A 22,670-nucleotide genomic window follows, 5' to 3' on the forward strand; every position below is an offset into this window, starting at 1 on the left:
TAAATTGAAGAGAAATTGTTAAGACTCCCCAAGGACTTAAACTAGGACCTGTATTAGTTTTTAGTACAAGTGCGAGTGTTTTGTTTTGTAAACGTTGCGTGTGAAATAATATCTCTTTGATACACTTTCTTAAGTGAAATTAGATTCCCACGGGTCTTAGTGTTGTTTCGAGTGGGAACCGAGTGTAAGAAATGATTTGATTGTCACACAAAATGAATGAAATGTGTAAGTACTAGATTATGTTTAGAGTTTTTGTGTTCCCGTCTGTAAGTCAAAAACTTTGTGAATGTTGTTACAAAGTGGATTGATCTCTGTTTTCTAGTCACTAAGGTTGCAATTAGCGTGTTTATGGTATTGATGAATCATAGGCTTCGGTCGACTTAGTGAAATTTCTTACTTTTATACCGTTCAAGGTTGTAAAGATTTATTTTTAAGGTCAAGAATGTTATTTTAATTGTTTCCATAATCTTTTGTGCTAGAATCTTTTAAGTAAATATAATCGCGATACAATGTTTTATGTTCGTAAATGTACGATTGATAGTACAAAAGTGTTAAGTTATTATCCATTGCATATTACCATATCATTATCGCAGATTTATGCATTTTATTTCCAGTGTGTTTTATAAGTACAATAATTAGTTAAAATCTCCTAAAAGACTTCACGGTTAAATAATACATATCTGATGATTTTACCTTAAATAAACAAATGGATTTTCAAACAACGTTATTTTGACTCGTCAAGATTCAAAAGTATGTAGATAGAAATGTGAAAAATTACTATTCTTTCAGCTGATTTATTCATTACTATATCAGGTAAATTATAGAGTTACATAAAAGAAACTGAAACATGACCGAAACCTTCTTACTTTAAATGAAGTGACGAAATGGATGCGATCGTAGGTATTTTGTTTTAATAATAACTGTATGCATTGAAAAGGTTCTCAAATAAAATTCAACAAACTTTGTTTCGACTTAGTCTAAGATCGATTTTATTTTGTTTATAATGGACAGATCTATATAAATGACATAAGTATGAGTCATAGGCAAATGAAATGAAATGAAATGAAATTGTTTATTTTGCAAGTTGGACATTACATCACTTTTACACGTCATTTTAAGAACGCTGAGGCCGGCATTTCCTAACTACCTGATCCCTGAGAAGAAACGCCGAAACAAACTCAAGGGTCATAGTCTCCTTTAAAGTCCAAACATGTTATAAATGAAATAATTATGTGTGAGTGTCACCATGTACGCGGTCTGGAATGGCCTTTTGAGGAAAGAGCCACATCAGGCTGGAGCTGACCAGTCCCAACAGACGGCACGCATGCATCAGTCGTCGTGTAGCTCAACCATATCTTAGGGAGCTCAACGACCTGTCACACGACGATACCAGATCTGCAGAACATTTGCGTAGGCCATTCAAAATACTCAAACCCGCCAGACAGTATTTATGTTATAAGAATATATAATGTTGCTCGCATACACGATACTCACATTTACAATAATAATAATAAATTTAAAAAATACAATTATAACATATAAATGTCTATAAAAGAATGTCATTGTCAATGGCAAGACTTGATACCTAGGCAATTGTCAAAGAAAATAGAAATATTAAAAAAAAAACGCAGTAGACATCTTAAATACCTAGGTAATTACTACAAAAGATAAATAATAAGATTAATTAAACCCATTCTTTCTCAATAAAATAACAATAATGGATGACGTCTTAGCCGATTGATGGCCACGCGGATGTTCTCATAATAAAGAAAGAGATTAGCTGCGCAGGACATATTATAGTGCACAAGCATTTGCTTGGACACAGGTGCACTCACTATTCCTTCACTCTCATAGCCCGATGGGACGGCAATCTGACACGACCGAGAGAGATCAGGCGCAGGACCGACATTAACGTGCTCTCCGATGCACGGGAGTATCTGTCACCAACCAGACTCTGGGTTTCTTATCTTTATAATATAATCTCCTTTGTGTGTTCTATTTTAGATAAACCTTTATTAATTGTGTTATTGAGATAACAATAGATGAAACTAACCTAGATCTATTTATGTCTTACCAAGTGAACTGCAGGTTTTTGAATCACCTAACAAGCCTAAAGTGGCCGAGTTTTCTGAAATCTTTGAATATCTAATACCTACTAATATTATAAATGCGAAAGTAACTCTGTCTGTCTGTTACGCTTTCACGTCGAAACCATTGAACTGATTTTAATAAAATTTGGTACAGAGATTAGTCGACCTTGAGAAAGAATATAGGATAGTTTTATCCCGGACTTTTGAAGAATTCCCATGGAAACGCGATATAACCGAACTCTACACGGGCGAAGCCGCGGGCGGAATCTAGTGTTACTGTAAGATTTTGCACCTGTTTAAAAAAGCAAGCAATTAAACAATTAAACTTTTGAGTTCCGACTTGTGCCGGTAAATCCAGTTTCTTAAATAATAAAGAACTTGTTTTTTTCGTATTATTCAATATACGGTCAGTCCTAATTCGTCCAATGCAGCTTGATATCAATCTTTTGACTGATTCGAGTTGCCTTTTTGTCTGTTTAAATTGCCTGGATTGTGGATCTCAGGTTTTATTTAATATTCGCTTAAAATTGCCTTTGCCTTCTCTTTTTGTTGTTTTTAACCCACGATGTTGGTTAACCTAGGTACGGATTTTAATTGTTTTGCGATTATAATTTTATGAAATGTCAATCTCTAATCGCAAACTGTGGATAGATCGGTTACAGAAATCCAAGCAAGTAAAAGTAAGACTTTAATCTTACCATCTATCTAGTCTTGTCTCAATTATCTTGAGTCTAACTCAAAATCTAGCATCATGAAATTTCTACTAGAGGGCCTGAGAAAAGACAGTTTGTCTGTAAACTCACAAAGTTACCCGAACTCTGGAAGTTACACACCCGTGTATCGGAGAGCACGTTAAAGTCGGTCCTGAGCCTAATCTCTCTCCGGTCGAGTCGGATTGCCGTCCCATCGGGCTATGAGAGTGAAGGAATAGTGAGTGCACCTGTGTCTGCGCAAATGCTCGTGCACTATAATATGTCCTGCGCAGTTGACAAATCTAATTTGACAGAACAACTGTCATGGCCGACAATGAGTCTGGACGCCATATTGTTATTTATCCTCATCATCAGCTTATTCAATAGCGGTCATTGTTTCATTCATTTACTCAACAGAACTGTCGTAATTTTCGTAACTTGACACAATGGAACTTACATCATAACCTGTTAGAAATACTCTTTCTAAATATTCAGCTAACCTCACATCTTAGACGGTTTTAAAACAAATGAATTTAGCTCTTAATACTGGTACGTTAGAGTTAAAACTTGTTTGAATGGTAGTGGTTAGTATTTGCAGAAGTAATTAGGTTAGGTTAGAATTGAGCAAAATATGTTTCGTTCTCATATTTGTTTAATTTTTCTTTGAAATTAACTGTGTTTGTTTTGTAATTATTATTACAAAGAACACGTTTTTTCGCCGAAAGATTGCTAGAACAATTAATTTTGTCTGATGCTGGCTGTTTCCCGTGGTTTCACTCGTATCCCGTGGAACTACAGTCCGTACCGGGATAAAATATAACCTATGTTACTCGGGAAGATTATAGCTTTTAACAGTGATAGAATTTTTCAAATCGGTAACAGTAGATTCGAGCCTTTAGGGTGCATAACAACAAAAATGTTTCCTCTTTATTATATTTGTGAAGAAGAATAGGTGTGTCTAATTCACTAATGAATTTATCTGATACGAAGTTCTTTCACAATAAACCCGGAGATTTTTATGGAAAATGAAAACGAAAAGTTAAGGAAATACAAGCATGACAAGTTAGTAACATAAAACGAGAAATAAACGTCATATATAAGTTACGTATAATGTTGCTTTCTACTTTCATTCGCTTTTCCTAAAGGTGCGGGTCTTGCCAGCTAAGTTTACAACTGTTCTTAGTCATTTTCACTTAATTTAGACATACACAAATACGACAAAATAATTACCTACCTAATGTGAAATCGTCAAATGACCCTCCCGCTGTGGGTGCAGCGTGAACTTACTGACTAAAACCCACCATGTTTTTTGTTTTGAACGGCATCAGTTCAGCCTAGGAGGCTGTTGACTGCTCAACCGGACAAATCCCTGTGGATTCCTAGAATTTAAGGCCTCAGCCAGGGCAACCCACCATTTTCCGTATTACTACTAAACCCATTTGAAAATTCTTACAGTGTAACGAGTAACGAAGCTACACTATCTCCGTAGGACTATATTTTTCGGGTGCATAGGTTATGTTTTATCCAAGCAGTAGTTTCGTTTAGTAAAACCGCGGGAAAGCAGCTCTATGGTATACTTAGATTGACATCGTAAAAAAACTCAGACCATTTTTTACATAAAACCTATCTTTAGCCTATCTACAATTTAGATTCCTATTACACTTTCCGGGACATTAAATCCAGTAGGTACTTAACCGTCATCTCGGACTATAAAAATAACTGTAACTGTTATAAAATCTGTAATTCAGTCTACTTTCAATGTCTGACTCTGATAACTGTGTTTTAAATGGAATTATGTACTTTTTACGATAGGAATGAGTAGCAAGTGCGCTGCAGGTTTTCCTACTTACTATAATCTATACTAACATATAATAAAGAGGAAACATGAGTTTGTTTGTACCCTAGAGGCTCCGAAACCACTGAACCTATTTGAAAACTTCTTTCACTATTGGAAAGCTACACTCTTCCAGCGTAACATAGGCTATATTTTATTCCGGTACGTGCAGTAGCTCCAACGGGATGCGGGTGAAACCGCGGTAAAACAGCTAGTACTAGATACTGAAGTAAAATTCAGCCTCTCAAGTATGAGTGTTTTGGTTCAATTCCAGGTCAGTCAAGACCAGTATAATGTTTTTCAACTTCTTAAGTACATCTTGGACACTGAAAGTTCCAGTTCATATCTTCCTGCTCCATCATCAGATTAGTTCGACACCATATTATTATTGTGTCATCAGAACTACATACTCGTACAACTGCCAATTTTCATAACGCTACGATCCTTGGAAGATGGTTCAATTACTTACCTTAGATTCCATTACATAGTTTCTTACACACAGGTCGACGTAATAAAAGCGTGTTAAAAAGAAACTGACCAATATTCTAATCAAAAGAAACCTTATAAGCCAGGCCTATTAATTCCTTTATCTATTCAATTTACGGAAACCCATAACAGCAGACAATTCCGGAGATTATCGCACACACACACACACACACACACACACACACACACACACACACAAATATGTCCGCGTTGACCTACAATTTGGTACTTTCGACGTGAATGGTGTTAATTTAATAAAGAGGCCAATTGTGAAACGATTAGGCCAATTGACTTCGAATTAGGAGTTTTTTTAATAAAAAGGGTACCTACTGTTGTTAAGTGATTGTCTTATGGCCGTCTCAATATTAAATCTATCTGTTGATTTCCTATCTAGAGATAGAGTTTTGCCATAGCGTTATGTCAAATTGCCATCTGTGGAGAGCAAAATATGATGTCCTCCTAGCCGATTATCGGCTACGGCGGCTGTTCTCATGTAAGGAGATTAGCCAGCTGCGCAGGACATATTGTAGTGCAAAGCATTTGCTTGTACACAGGTGCACTCACTATTCCTTCACTCTCATAGCGCGATGGGACGGCAATCCGACACGACCGGAGAGAGATAGGCGCAGGACCGATTTGTAGAGATTGTAGCTCCCAGGGTACGTGATTAAAATCAAAGAAGGAAGACAGTAACTTTATATCATAGAGGATATAGCTTTACATTTTGTCACCATTAGGTAAACCAAACAAAAATGCGCTCCTGTCTAAATCATATCTGGGATCTAGGATTTTCCCATCTGAAATCTTGTTCCATTCGTAAAATTAAATATTCGTGTACCGTTTCATAATTTGAGACCGCAAAAAGACATAACCACTATTATTTTGAAGTCATTCACCTTTCGGAACTTGAGTAAATAATGTACAGAGATATCATTTGCAAACAATACTTTTTACCAAAAAAGAGATTCTCTGTTTGACGTCTGTGTTTGTATACCTATGTATTTGTTTGTGCGCGATTAGCTCTATCCCTACTAATATTATAAATGGGAAAGTAACTCACTGTCTGTCTGTCTGTCTGTTACGCTTTCACGTCTAAACCACTGAACTGTTTTTAATGAAATTTAGTACAGAGATAGAGTTGACCTTGAGAAAGAACATAGGATAGTTTTATCCCGGACTTTTGAAGAATTCTCTATTATAGAGACTGTAGAATAACATCTAATAAAGCCTACCTAAATAATATATTTCTTACATGCTATGATTTCTTACATAAGAGTAATGTTCTAGGTGTCTTTGGACACCAATGACATGAGTAAAAGTGAAGGAAAACATCTTTGATCACTATTTAAAGTGGTAGTTTATTTACGTAACAACTATTTACGTATTTTTACTTACTTTACTATATTATTTACGTACCTTTACTTAAATTCCTAACCAAATAAAGTTTTTCTATTCTCAGTCTACTCATAAACTTGTTATATCTGTTTTCTACGTATGTAATCACGAAGTAACTTAGCAATGGGGTTATTGAACTTATGTCGTAAAACTTACATTGTTTTACGGAAACTTTAAGACGGGTTTTAAATTAGGGAAAAGATTTAATGGGAGACTGTGATTATTAGACGTTTTTTTCTCTTACGTTGAAATAGTCTTTATTTTACGCATATAATAGCTACTTCTGTAGCTTTAACTTTTAATGTAAATATAGATCTATCTAGTTTTTTAAGATAATGTTCAGGTTTGAATTTTAATTATAGGTATTTTAATATAATATGTGGTGAAGCTGAAAAAATAAACAAATAAAAAATACAAACAATATCGGGTAACATTCTTTTTTCCGGGTAAACTTCTGTAGTAATTCTGCATACGAATCTAATACAAAAATAAAACTTAATCCGCTAAAAACAAATCAGAACTATTGTATTTAAATTAAAGGAAAACTACACGGCTGCTAAATTTTATTACATTCTTGGACGTTCATAAATAAATACATGCCCATAAATACAATTAACATAAACACAATTAAAACCATGTATGAATAACATGAACAAGAAAAAGACAAACAATGAGAACAAAATAAAACAATGCTTAAAATAATTGTTTAATAACGCTTTCACAGATTGAAGAACAAGATAATATGGCTACGTAATTATCGGTATTAATCAAATTATTTATTAAAAGTCCCACGCTCGGAGAAAGACAAAATGGTTGATGTAAAATTATTTGTGTGAAATTGATTGACGTTCTCTTTCATAGACTATAGCTGAACGAACTGTCAAACTTTTGTGTGAGAATTTAGGACTATAGATGTAGAAAATGGATAGAGTTTGCCTATAATCCTGTATTATTATTGAGCCTTAGGTTGTTTTCAATATTATATATATGTACCTAGTAGTTTTATCTCGTAAGTTTATATCTTGGGCGAAAATGTAAATTGCAAACTTACTTTAACTACTTTAGTTAGGGTGCTTTCGATGCATTTATTTTGCTATGAGTCTCACAATTTTGTGCAACATTCTTTGTTCTTTGAGTTTGAAGGAACAACAAGGCGCCAAGCCTAGCTTAGTACAAGCTACGCCACTAACTTCAGCATATATTTTCTTCTGAATTTCAATGCGACTTTTCCTAACATGATGCATAAGCAAACTCGGATTTCTTTTCACAAAATCGTGTTAAACTTTCATTAAAGAACTAGAAAGTATGCAATAAAGTCTCAAATGTAACGGTCAATTGTTCTAATCGATCTATGATCGTATGCAATAAGGAATCGATAGATATCGGTCGATTGCATAACCGTTTTGTTTTAATCACTTCCTGTTGCGCGAGCGGTGAATTTGAAATTATGTAGTTTTCGGATTTTTCTTCACTGCAAAACGTCTACTAAATATGGATAAAATATTTTTAAAGGCACATAAAATGGGACATATTTCGCTATTAAAAGTTTCACTTATTCAATTAATAATTAATACTCATATTAGCTTCGCTTATATTGTATAACTTTCTCACCGATAACTTGCGTTGTAACAAAACTATTGTGAGCTTTTCTATAAAGAGTGTCTATGGAGTTTCTTGCCGGTTCTTCTCCATGAGCCCCATCTCTTGGAACCGTGCAACTAGCTTGACGTTTCGAAAGATCTTTTATACATATATGCCTACTCATTTAAAATATTTAAAAATGATTGAGTTAGCCTTAATTGTTTATCTGCTATTCTGAAGTGGAGCTTTAATTTTCGAAGTTTAGGTATTTGTATGTACCAGAAAATCTGTTTCCCCTGACTGGGTTGGGGAGGATAATTAGGTAATTGTAAAGATATCAAATACACAGTTAATGAGTAGCTTACGTAAAATACTGGAATTCAGAGTGCTGATTCCGAGTTTTTTAGTTTACGCGCTCGATACGTAATTATAAGTTGGCTGAATTATAGTCGTATACTATATCACATGATTAGAATATAGAACGTTCATTCATTTTTCCGGATAATGACATTTACTATTTCGCAAGTGAGCGCGTTTATAGTACGACCAAGTGCCGATGACAGCCTTTATGAAATAAACATGTCAAAATGAATACTTCGTAATTATGTTGTATGATAATTTACGCATCGAGAAAGTTAACTTGCAAAACTCGGAATCAGCACTCAGGTTCTTCTTAGTAGACTGAAAACGAGCCTAACATTAAAACTTCGTAGAAAGTCAGGGTATAATTAAATTATAGTTTTTTGTCGCCGCGTATTATAGTGAAAGTGATGTGACATTTTTATCGACACTCGATAATTAGATTCGTAATTAATGATCCTTATCGTCGTTAATTATAATTTCAAATCATTTAATATTCTAAGTTTTGTAATTAGATTGTGGCTTGTAAATATGTTTTTTTAGATATATGTATAGATATCACATAGAAAGCATGCAATGATGCAACCAACAGACAAAAATGGAGTGTTTAGGCCATTTAATTATATTTTTCCAATAATTACGAAATGCAACCATATTTATTACCATAGATACACTAACCATCATAGTTCCTCTCCTTACTTTATTATTTTTGCAAAAACTAGAAAGTGAAAATTTCCACCCTCGATTTTTGTATTTTAACCGCGACTGGACCCAATTCTTACCTTTACTAAACTAAGTAGAGGCAAGTGAATTCCTATAAGTTAACAGTAAACTAGCTATACCATAAACAATACAAATATAATATCGATCCTCTTTAGTCCGCTGCATATTATCACGCACAGTTCCAAATGCGTATGGAATCGTAATGTCAATGTACCGGATGAAATTGACAGTCGGTTTATATTAGATTATATTATACATCAATTAATTATATAATATCATACTTTTCTCTAAAAGATTTATCTATAGTCTTCTAATATCTGCCTAGCCTTTTTCCTACTATGTTGGGATCGACTTCCAGTCTAACAAGATGCAGCTAAGTCGCTCCATGTAGAGCACTGCTAGTTCTACATGGAACGACTGCCTATCTGATCTCCTCAGCCCATTTACCCGGGCAACCCTCTTGGTAATACTGGTTGTCTGACTTTCTGGCTTGCACCCATAGCGACCGCCAAAGATGTTCAAATAACAACCGGGACCCACGTGTCTATCGTGTGTTCGGAAACACTGAAGAACTCGTCACATCAAAATGGTCTCCCGTCCAGAGACCGGCCGCACCAAGAATACCACATAGGTTTTTATCTGGGTACGGGAAGTAGTTTCAGGTAATAGGAAAGCAAAATTATTCGATTCCCTAAGCCATTTTGACTTTTGACATACGTATATCAAATTACATTCTGTTTTTGTACCATAGAAACCTAATACTTTATTTGACACTAGTTGATTCCTGCGGTTGCACTCGCGTCCCGTGGGAACATCATCCCGTATCCGGACAAAATATAATCTATGTTACTCGGGAGACTTTATTAGAGAACTTTTTTCGAATACAATACTTAAATAAATGCCAAACGCCTCCTCCTAAGTCTGACAACTATGCCGAGAACCTCGATCCGATCCTGAGATAATCGCGCACATACATACAGGTCATACTGAGCCCTCTCATTTGAAGTTGGTTAAAAGGTTTCCTCTTCATTATATTAGTACAGACAACGATCTAACATTGATGTTATAATATTCCTTCCATGTCGGTGGTCAGCCAGCAGACAATATGGCACGGTACTAATGCGTTGGAACAAGTAACAGTATCGTCGATGAAGCGTGCTAAACGCGATCACTCGATGTGCTAGTGATGAAACGTATTGTGGAATGTATCGATATAAATGTTATGATTCGACTTTGGTAATAGATTGACAGCAACAGTCTTAGTAAGGGTATTGGGTTGCCTGGGTAACTGGGATGAGGAGGTCAGATAGGCAGTCGCTCTTTGTTAAACACTGGTACTCAGCTGCACCCGGTTAGACTGGAAGACGACCCCAACACAGTTGGGAAAAGGCTAGACAGATGATGATATTTTCTACAGTCTGTTTCGTAGTTTTCTATACCATTAAAATAAGTGATTGTACGGCCTGTAGTTATACCAATCTCGATTTATGAATAGCTACGTCACCTTGTCATACAGCTTTAAGTACCTACATATTAAAATCTTACAGCTATAACTTAATAGTAACGCAACAATAATAATTTTATCGATATTATTACGCAGAAGTTTCACAACACTAGACGTCCCGTTGGTCCGTCAGACCACAAATTGCTTTATTGCACGCAAAAGGTGATTACAGACTATCAAACGGATTGACTTATTCTCATAAGTACTTGCAGTAAATGTGCTAACTGTAACAAAAGAGTACTAAAAGCTACAATAATTACGACATAGAGAATTAACAAAATTAAGTGTCCCATTCGCTCGTAAACGCAACTCTTAAGAATAGGTTCTCGATAATCACTTATTTTTAATGCCAATAATATTACATAGGCTTTAAGAAAAGCGAAAAGATATTATTCAAACCTAGCGGTTTCACCCATACCCCGAGGGCCCTAATTATAACACCGGGAAAGAAAATAGCATATAACTTTCCGCAATAAATAGGCTGTCTAATACTCCAATATTTTTCAAATGGGACTGTACCTACTTGAGATTAGTGAATTCAAGTAAACAAACAAAAGCCTTTTCATCTTAGCAGTTTAGCAATTCCATATCAAAGGCTTTCAGGTGGATTAAAGATCTTTAAAAATAGCAGAGCGTGATCAATGTCAAGAAGTCACGGTCATATGGTACTATGATGCTAATATCATTTTAATTGCTTAAGTCTATCATCACATGTCAAGTGACATACCTATTATGATTTTGACTAGCTACGCGGTTTTAAAATGTTTATTCTATGAGGCTTATGTCAAAAGTATGCTGAAAGAATCGTTTTTGTAAAATGTAACCCTGGACCCTTGATAACTTTGTCTTAAATCTTTTAGCAGTAGGTACTGATTGGTCACAGCATGGACAGTCGGTTATTATAGGTAAACAAACTACCCATATAATTTCTTTATAACATAACCTACTTAAATGTAAACTAGAAAAACTTAACATAGACATTATAATAATGTATGTCAAGCTAAACAGCATGTCGCCTCTAATAGGGACAATGATTATCTTGTTAAGTTCCATACAGTTAGTTACAGTTACAGCCTTTTATCGTCCCACTGTTGGGCACAGGCCTTCTCACACGGAGAAGGAGTTAAGTTCCATATTAGACCTAAATAATGGACGGAAATAAGTAAATCATTAATGTATAACCTGTGTACTACTAAAAACGGTATTTGTAACATACATAGAGAAAGACACCATATTTAAAACCACATAGCTTCCTCTCTTTCTAGAAGGCTTATAGGAAATTGGTATATTTTGTTTATAGATCTATGATTTTGACGAAGCCATTTTGACATTTCATTTTCGCGCCAATTAATTTGGTGCGAATCTTGGCGAATCTACACATATATCGATGTGCGAATCTATGATCTAACGGCCATTTTCAATATTCTATCTATCTACTATCTATCTATAGTTTTACGTATTAGAAATAGAATTTTGATAGCAGCCCAATACGAATAATGCCAAATTCTTATCTCCGGTAAGAAAAAGTTGTTAAAATATTGACAACGACCCTAAGCGTCTTTTGTAGAAATAAATCGTTTTTTCTTCTTTCATTCTAAGCTAACCTCCATTCCAAATAGCTGAAATCAAAGCATGTAGGAATGGAAAATGCGTTTTAGCTTACAATTTTCCAAGAAAGGTTAGTTCCCTTTCATTTCGTGCTTTGATTGCGAAAGAATTCTAAAAAAAGTTGCGTGTTGAGACCAATAAAGGGAGTAACAGGGCGTGCCAGTCCGTACCTTATACTGGTGACACTGGTAAAAATATAATTGACATTTAAACAAAATGGCGACTCACGATTAGAGTTTACAAAAATATGTACTTTTACATATTTTTATTTATTTACTTGCTATCCTTATGGGATATACCCAATGCAATAGCAGTGACTTAAAATAACTTAAGCTAAATAAGTAATTAAACATCAGTTACAAAATTCACGAGATTTCATGAAAATGTCGTGAACTTCGTACTTTACCTTCATAAATAAATGACTGATTTTTTAATATTTCATGAAAAACCTTTTATGACTTAAAAGTACCCATTTTTTATCTACTTATATACTATGAATTCTGGCTTTAAAATTGACAGTAGGCACCACTTTATTATTTTATCGAAGATACATTTTTTTAATAATTATTTTCTAAACACGTGAGTAAAATTTTGATTTTCGATTTTTTGTGCCTTGACAAAGGTTGTGTTTTGATTTTTACTAACCAAGAAAACTAACATATTTTTTAATTTTTCAATGCCTAACAGCACGGATAATTATCATTGGCTGAAGAAAAGTCACTTGCTTATACAGTATACCCAGAATACTATTGACAGGATGACGTATGGCAATGCAAACTATTTTAAAATTCCTCTATCAACTCAAGTAAACTGGGCACTCTGTATGCTTGCAGAAACTAACAAATTGGCCTTCGCGACAAAACCATTATTATTCGTATTTTTTTTCGATACAAACCATTTTACCACTTATGCTTTTCATGACCAATGTTCCAAAATTTTGAAGTATACATTTTAATTAGTATAGATATAAACCATACCTACAAACTAGCTTCTACAAGCAGTTTCACCCGTCCTTGATATATTTTCATTGTCCATAGTCCAGAAATACTGTACAATTATAAAACAAACAGAATCCAATCATTATTAATACTATTTCAAAAGTTTTTGGAACATTTGTCTCCTCAAGCTATAGTAAAAGAACACAATATGACCCGCACTCTCTCTTTCCAGCGATCTACCGGACGAAGAGGACAAGAAATCACCAGTCCTTCTCCTAGGAGTCAACAAGATCTCTGACTCCCCATCCTTTGTCAGAAGACGGTCCGTTGAACCACACACTTCAGGATCCATAAGGTTCTTCAGACCCCTAAAGTCTAAGTACACAAGGGGTCTCCATGGAGACGAGAGGTTGGAGAAAATCAGGCAGGATCTCCTAGTCCATAAAAGCAAGCCTGATACTTACATTCCTAATGACCACGAGGTTTCCTTGGAGCCAGAAGAAAGATGCATGAGATTGAGCTGTGTAGGTAGCTGCATTTGTGACAGGAAGAAAAGCTCAACTAGAGGCTCTTTCTCCTTCCAAAGACCAGAGCCTGGCACTCAAAACTACGAGGAACCCAAAGACTTTTCTGAAAACGATATCGAGTTTAAGTATACAGAACATATACCTCATTGCCAGCCTTCTAGTAGCAAGCAAAGCTACAATGTCACGCCAAAATCGACGGAAAGGCGCCACTTTCTTCTAGCAAACCTCAATGAGAGATTCCGTAAGACTCTAAGCTTGGATTCTAGAAAGGTCGAAACTAACCGCGTGGCTGTGAATCTGGCTAAAGAAACAAGACCAAAGTCTTTGGTAAATACGAGTAACATTTGCGTGCAGTCATACAAAGCAAATGAGCCGTTTGTAGCGCCAAATTTTAGCAAAGCCTCCCAACCAAAGAAAAACGTAAATCGTTTTTCTCTCGACACGTTCTTTGATTCAAAAGTCTGATACTTCATCTATCGACGACTACTGTTCATCAAAATATAAGCGGTTTGAACTCGAAAGTGATGACTCACCTCTTTTAAGAGAGATAATGGAGAAAAGACTCCAGATTTACTCAACCTGCCTGTTATAATAGACTCTGTAAGAAAAAACAGTCAGATACAAGAAGGCAGCTAGAAAAGTTAGAAAACCATTACTATAAGAATATTCATAAAACACAGACAGTTATTGACGCGGTCCCTAAAGACGCTACTAACATTCAAGGTCCAAGTGGTCATACAAACCATTTATACTTCGACGAAGACGTGGAATATATTGAGCCAGTTCAAAGCACTTTTACAAGCCAAAGCACACTTATTTTAGACAAAACGGTGTTGAAGAACTGAAACCTGACTCCATTTTGACTATTAATACTGATGAAACTGATATAAGATTGCCAAGCTCGACTGTGTCTCCTAAATCGAATGTTGAAGACTTTGATAGTATAGGACCTTACGAAATTGAAGTTAAAGAGTCTGATTTAGTTAAAGTAGCGAAGGACTTAACTGTCAAAGTGATGGATAAATCTGTGGATTCCATAGGAAGCTGTTCCCTGGATGTCGACGCTAGCACTGATTTCTCAGGTAATTCTAATGCTGGCAAGTTTTTGGCTTTTTCTGTCGTTCGTAAATGTATTTGATTCGTACTGTTTTTGTTTAAGCATGACTGATTGTGATTATTTTTTCAGTTCATTATCATCGTAATACAATGTTTTTTTCTAATGAATTTTATTTTTAAAGTAAAATGCGAAATCTTTCAACTTTCAAACGAACACGCATTTTACTTTTAAATAAAACTCATCAAGCTACTTTCATAATTATTATTTTCATATTAATAAATGTCTTTACTATCATATTTAATCTGTGTTTTCTTTTTCCTTTTCTGTAGTATTTGTACTGTAGTTTAATTTCTATCTTATTCGTATTCATATTGTTATGGCATGCTTATTTATTAAAAGGTAAGTCAATTGAATTAATTTAAAACAGCACATCTCTTGCTATTTAAAAGCGTCTGTTTTCGCTCCTCGACGACATCTCTTACTTGCTTTCTTCAAGTTTATACGGGATTTATATTCTCTTAAATCTTCATGAAACTATTTATATCGAAAGAATCAAAAGTGTTTAATTAGTTAAAGATAGTTATTTTGTGTGAAACGAAACGCACATCAAATTGAATGAGCGCGAATGTGTGCATCATAGGTGTGCATTCAAAACTGGAAATGTCTTTTCGCTTAGCTTTATAGGTAAAGATCGACAATTTTATTCGTAAATATCTGAGAAATTGCAGTATAGAAATGAAAATATTTATTATAAAATAAAATACCATAGTTATTATTCGGTATTCATGTTCTCATTCATAACGGAAGTCGTAAATATTTAATTCATTCTCAGACCGATTGCGATCGATTAAAGGATAAACATGACTTAAACACCATAGCTGATGTTTATAAAACTCCATAATAAATCTAGGTCATGCATAGAAATCGCAAACAATGCTGATTGCAAAATGCACTCACAAACAAAAGACAATCGGATACGTACCATTGACATATAACTATAATACGTACACATGTGGATAATCTATGTATCGACCTCGTTTCTACCCACGCACGGCTCCAGCTCGGTCATTGCCGTCATATTGCTTACGAATACGCACCTAAACACACCTGAGATAAATATTTCGCAAAAATCTGACAACGCTATCTATAAACTTTCTGTGAATCAACGAAACCAAAACTTGTCGACCGTGAAACGGAACGGTGCGGACTGGCCGCAAACGGGTGTGCGTCGTCGACTCGAGTAAAAAAAAATAAAACGTTGACATTTCTTCTTTGTGAACTGATGTCATAAAATAGTTTAGCGAGTGAAAAATTATATGATGTGTTCAAAAAATATTTACTGTAAATTGGTTTCTATAACATTCTAAATATTGTGTAATTCAGTTAATGTGTGTTGAAAGCGATCGGTAAGTTTTGGAGCCGGTTTTCAATGTCAAAAAGGATTTAAAAATAATTACTTTTACCGTACTTTGTAACATTTTTATTTTATGGAAAATACTTTTTGATTATAAAACTGTGTTAGATTTGTTGGACCCTGCATGACGCAGTATCTTTTACAACCAGCCTAAGGTAGATGACTAATAAGATTATTAATAATAGTTCAGAGAAACACGATTCATCTTTCTAATTATTTTCTGGCTTAAAATCTGATAGTCATTTTACAATACGTCGCTTATATTGTAATAAAAGAAAAATACATAATATACATCATATAAGGACGAAATTAAAGTTAAATATGTATAGTTAATCTGTTCAAAAATACCACAACTTGTTTTTCAAATATTATTTGACCTTTTGCCTCTATAACCTAATTTTAATATTTATTTATACATGACAAGTATGTATTTAGCTTAATAAGTTGGAAATTCATAGATTTTTATCTTATTCTAGTATTTTAACCTAAAAAGGTTGAAATCTGTCTGTGGAAGTATGACTTTGACCTTTTACTGCATCATTGCTTATATAGACATATTATTGTGTTTATGTAGCTAGCTTCTTAAATGCAATAAGTTTCAAAATACAAGGATTTTGTTTTAAAAGATGTATTTCTTAATATGAAACAAAACTACATCATCTCCGAGCCTTTTTCCAACTGTGTTAGGGTCGGCTTCTAGTCAAACCGATGCCGCTGAGTAACAGTGTTTTACAAGGAGCAACTGCATGTCTGACCTACTCAACCCAGTTATTCGGGCAATCAACCCTGTTGCCCGACACCTAGAGAGAAATACTAACAAAATACCTATCTATACTAATATTATAAAGTTGACGAGTTGGTTGCTTTGCTTGATTGAATTGAATGAATAACCCCTGAAAGGCTTTCAGTGATAGATAGCACATTTATCAGGTGAAAATGCTATCAGGCTTTACCTATATAGAATGTAGCTATCAATATACATATAGTCACTTTATAATTAAACAGCTATAACTATCTTGATTTTTTGCTAATTGCTTATTGTTTCATTTAATTTCATTTCAGCATTCTCTTTCAAAGTCAAAGTTATTAATACGTTTTATTACTTTGACATTATTTTAAATCAAGTTTTTCACAGCACTTAATTATAAGTAGGTTATTTAAATCAAAAATATAACAAAATCTGTCGACCCTTTTCCCAACTCTGCTTCCAGTCTAACTGGATGCAACTGAGTACCAGTGTTTTACAAGGAGCGACTGCCTTTCTGACCTCAAAAAAACTAAATCAAAACTTTCTCCTTAGTACGAAAACCTCATCAAAATGAGAGATAATTAGTATGCAAACCTACATACATACAAACTGAGAACCTCCCTTTTTGAAGTTGGTTAGAAAATATTTTACTTGTTATATGCTGGCATCGCAGATATACATGACACACAATTGAATTCTATTCTCTTATTTGATGTTGCATACAAGAGTTTAAAGAATAATTTCTCAAACTGTCAAATGCAAGAGGAGCCACCTTACACAATAAGGTGTGACTTGCAAATGTTATTGCATAGCCTTAAGAAATAAACAAACACAAAGAAATAGTTGGCATACATATTGACTTGACATATGAGTCATGGGTGTAGGCGTTCGTGAACTGGTCAGTTTTCTTATTTAGTTTGAATGTGTTTTGAAATCGAGAATTTCTTTGATGCTGTGGTTTTTGTGTTTTTAATATACAATGCCCATTATATTTATATACTATACCTAGTTCTATGTTATTTATATAAACACAAGGTTATGTTTGAATTTTATTTTAAGGGAATTTCTAAATAGGCAAAAATAAAAGGTTCTGTATTGGTTTATTGTTGTTTCTTAAAAACAATAAATATACACATCAATCTTATAATATCTCACCCAGGGTTTATAATGCAGCTTATGTGGGAATAACGGAATTATCTATCTCCATACAAAATTTTACTTTAATTGGCCAATATGTTATGAAGTTGAGTTTTATCATATTTTGAAAGAAAAATGTTTATTACGATATTCTCAAATAATACTCACATAAAATTGGTATCCTGCATTTAAAAATTTTACTAAAATACATGCTCAAATTCAGAACCGCTTTCTTCTTAAAAATCTTTTAACATTTTTAATGTAAGAATAGGAGTTGGTTACTAAAATTATCAAAAACGCGGGAAACACTACAGAAGAAAAGCTAGTCAACCCAAATAATGTAGTTCAATGACAACATACGCACACATACACACATTTTATCTCACTTACATCATATATTACATTCTCACGGACATACAATCTTATATCTCATTGATAAGATAGTCAGCCATGCTGTGTGGTAATTATTTTTTATATATTAGAACTTTTTATTCTTCTAAATGATTCTAAATACAAAATGTGTGATTATTACCTCATTTTTCATGCCTGTGAGTGTTTGCAAAAGTTTTTGTGGTAGTTCCGAACCTTTTGGTGATTTTGCTGGTTTTAATCTGTGGATTATCTGTGTGGCAGTGGTTTTGGCTTTATTATTGTTGTTTGTGTGTTAATGTTATACATTATATTTTATTATTCTGGTATGTTTCTGTATTTTCATTCATGAAAACTATTTTTTTGTGTGGGTATGTTTAAGGTGCTTACTCATCTTACATCAATGAAATAATTTCAAGTCTTGTTCTCTTTGAGTTTTTATTTTTACCTACTTTTAGGGCATGATATTATATATATATTTTTTAATAGAATTGAATAGAATATTTTTAATGAAATTAGATTCTGGAATAATGTTTCTGTTATAAGTAGTGACAGCCCTAATATATTGAATAACTCGCAAGGCAGTCAGTATTTTTCTAAGAAAACAACAATCATACAGTGTATGTACTTAAAATAAACTAAAAATGGAACAGCGAGGCAAAACAGAAAGAATCAAAGGTATAAAGATTAGAAAATTAATCATGCATTTATAATAATTAATCATGCATTTATAATTTATGTTTACCTACATTAAAAGTTATCAATTGATTATTTGTACTGCCCAGAAATACCTATTACGAAATTGTTTTAATTTGCAAGGTCATGTTGACGTACTTTAAGTCACGTTGTTTTAATGTTTTAAGTGTATTGCAGTTAATGATTTTTCAACGACTCAGCATCATCCATGAAACAAAATAGGTACCTTTTACATACCAAATGATCACATAATAACGTAGTTCTTCTCATTCCAGATACCACATCAGGAAGTCTGAACCTTCTGACACCCTCTTCGACAACCAGTCGGATCCGAGACTTCACATCCCGTCTACAGGAACGGGCAGGGTCCAACCTTCAGCCTAACTACCTGGCTAGCCCCACACCCGTCGCTACCCCCGTCCGAACCCCAGAAGACACCACACCCACCCCCAGGAAGTCTGAGAATCTCCTCAAACCACCCCTGTCTATGTCGACACCTCCAGCCACAGATCTAGAGGACACCATAAAAACGGGACGAGTTACCCCATAAAACCCAGCTATCTCAACCTAGCCTGCTCTGTCAACGGATACACGAATCTAACTACATATGATTCGAAATTAAGGCAGGATATAAACAAAAGTCGAGAGGCTTCCCAATAAGGCCTATTACACACACTTACCAGTACAGAAGCGAAAATAACTCGCTCCTCGTCCCAGTTCCGGTCAGTGCGAATAAACTGCTGGTGCCAACATTCGGGCCCCATGATACGCGCGCTGATTTGACACAAAAGCGCCTACTAAGGCGCACACAGACCCTTACTTAGCCACGTCACCTTTTAATGTCTACATGGCGGCCGAAAATAAGCAGTTAAAGAACGACTTTTAGGCAATATGACGACTAGCAGCCGTCCTTACATATCGAGCGAAAGTAAGAATTTCGCTACATCAATGCTTCATAAAACCGATGAAGTGGATAATTCTAAGGAGATCACCTTCAAGTCCAGTTATTCGGAGACGAATTTCAGGAAGACTGTGACCTCTAACGGTAAAGAAACTAGATTCAGCTCTGAATCTTACACCATATCTTCTAATGGGGTCTCGAAGAGAGTAGAAATCACGAAGGAAAATGGGGAACAGTTAACAAGTCCTATGAAGAGTTTTATTCAGCAGAGGGTTGAGAGGCTTTACGGGCCTGGCGCTTTAGCTCAAGGTTTCTTCAATCAGAAGCGCCATAAACTCAAAAGCACCAGCGAAGATGACGACCCTAAGGTTTTGACGGAGAAATCTCTGAACACTCCTGAAAGGGTCCCCAGAAAACTCGAGAAGAGTCCTGAGGAGATTGAGAAGGATCTGTGCACCAGTCCTAACGGGGAGATGGATTCTAGCGTGTCCCTACCAGTTCTAAGGCATCTAAGGCCTGAATTCCGCGCTCAACTGCCAATAATTTCGCCAAAGAAGTGTGTGAAAAGTGATCTGTCTCCGCAGAAGATTGAAGACATTCCTAAGTTGGAAAAGACTGAGAAAGAACAGGATAAAAGTGCAGTGTCGGTTACAAATGGTATTTCTGTGATAAAACTCGATAGTGATGTTGCTGATGAATCGGTGATTAGTGTTAATGGTGATTCGAATGGTGTGGAAGTGGTGAAGGATGCTCATTACTTCTTGAGCTTGGAGAAGAAGGAGACAGAGAGGCTGTTGGCTCTCGCTGCTACTGCGGAAAAGGAGTTGGAAAATTTACAGGTGAGAAAAATCTACTACTAAAATTTACTATCCTACATAAGAGGTTTCAGGCCAAGGTTTATAACCACCAACGTAAAAGAAGGGGAGTTATACCGCTATGTGTGCCAATTTTGATGCGTGTTTAATATTTAGTTAACACATAGCTGGTTTTTCATCTTTCATCAAAATTACTCTACGATTTTAAAGTTATTAGTGGTTTTGTCAGCAGCAGCGATCTGAGACGTAACATACGATTTGTCGTGTTTGATTCATTCCAAATCAATAGTTTTCTAAACCCCTTAACTGCCTATGTCCATATCGGCATCATTGGCCGTCATTCACCAAATGAATTTTCCAGCCTCTTACATAAAGCCTATGCTATATTTTAAAAAGGAAATGTCAAGTTCAAATCCTAACATTTTCAAAACCTAACAAAATATCCTTTAAAAGAAATAATGACATTGAAATTAGAAATACATTGACCAAAAGATCTAAATATCTATGTCTAGAAGGAGCTCTTCTATAACAATTATAATTATTATTTAGTTTCAAAATAAAATATCCTTTAAAAGAAATTATATCATTGAGATCTGACCAAAATATCTAAGTCTAGCTTGGGGCTCTTCAATAATTATAGCTAAGACCTTGTCTGGTTAAGGCGTATCTAATTGTTATAGTTCTGTTGCCACAATTAAATTCGGTCTGCCGAACTGGTTTGTGGATTGATAGGGTTGTCTAATATTTCATTATGGATTTCTTAATTAATATTACATATGTGAATGTAACTCTGAGTTCACAAATGGTCTCATTACCCTTAGAAAGGCCAATGAGACCATTTATCGAGGAAGGCTGTACCTAGTTTTTCCGGGTGCGCGGAGTAGTTTCTACGCTAGATAATATTGGAGTATTTAATAGAAACAAACTGTGGTTTGCGTTTTACCTTAATTCTAAGGTATGAATGCTTCACATGGTTGAAATTTTGATCCTATTTTAATAGTGCCCGCATGGGTAGCAAAATTTTATGTGTAAGTACCAACCCTGACAGGCAATTTTGAATGTACCAATACAATAAATAGTTTGCAAAGGAACCTAGTCATTATATCATTTTTATGACCCATGTCTGAGTTTTTAACTACTTCTACCTGACGTATCGCCTATGTACTCTATACTAGATTCCTCCAGTGATTTTACCTGCGTCCTGTGGGAGCTACTTTGAGCACCCAGATATAAAGATATAAAAGTAGCATTCCTATAAGGTAAATGGCATGTGTAACATTGAAATAATTTTCAAATCGGTCTAGTAGTTCTTGAAATATGTACATGAGCTATCTAAAACTGAAATATTTTTTTAATTGGTCTTGTAGGTCTCGAGAATAGGGTGATAAAAAACTCTTCAGCTTTATAATATTAGTATACATTTCAATATAACTTGACATTGATCTGAAAACTCAATGACATAATATTATAATATGGCCTTACACCAGAACAAATTAGTTAATACCTCATTTGAATGTTTAAAGATGTTTTCCTATTCTCAATGTTAAGTTTCTTCAATAATATTGATGCAGGTGGAACTACTTCATGGTCGTTTGGACGGACTGAATTTAATATTGCATGCTATATGAATTTAAATGAGTATCCAAGTAATTATGCCAAGTTTTTCCAAAAGTTTCAAATAGATACTGAGGAGATCAGCCTCTGCATAGGACATATTATAGTGCACAAGCATTTGCTTGGACACAGGTGCATTCACTATTCCTCCATCCTCATAGCCGAATGGGATGCTAATCCT

At 34.8% G+C, this 22,670-nt stretch overlaps 1 protein-coding gene across 1 annotated transcript in view; it reads left to right on the forward strand.

Moving 5' to 3' along the window:
• LOC110384631 (uncharacterized) overlaps nt 1-22,670 on the forward strand; it is a 46,350-nt gene that overhangs the window by 18,859 nt on the left and 4,821 nt on the right. Inside the window, 10 exon segments of the mRNA XM_064042220.1 lie at nt 13,444-14,190; nt 14,192-14,271; nt 14,274-14,336; nt 14,339-14,570; nt 14,639-14,820; nt 19,435-19,638; nt 19,641-19,808; nt 19,811-19,942; nt 19,945-20,040; nt 20,043-20,899. Coding sequence (XP_063898290.1) covers nt 13,444-14,190; nt 14,192-14,271; nt 14,274-14,336; nt 14,339-14,570; nt 14,639-14,820; nt 19,435-19,638; nt 19,641-19,808; nt 19,811-19,942; nt 19,945-20,040; nt 20,043-20,899 — 2,761 coding nt within the window.

Source organism: Helicoverpa armigera, chromosome 27 (assembly GCF_030705265.1).
Source record: "Helicoverpa armigera isolate CAAS_96S chromosome 27, ASM3070526v1, whole genome shotgun sequence".
Taxonomy (NCBI): domain Eukaryota; kingdom Metazoa; phylum Arthropoda; class Insecta; order Lepidoptera; family Noctuidae; genus Helicoverpa; species Helicoverpa armigera.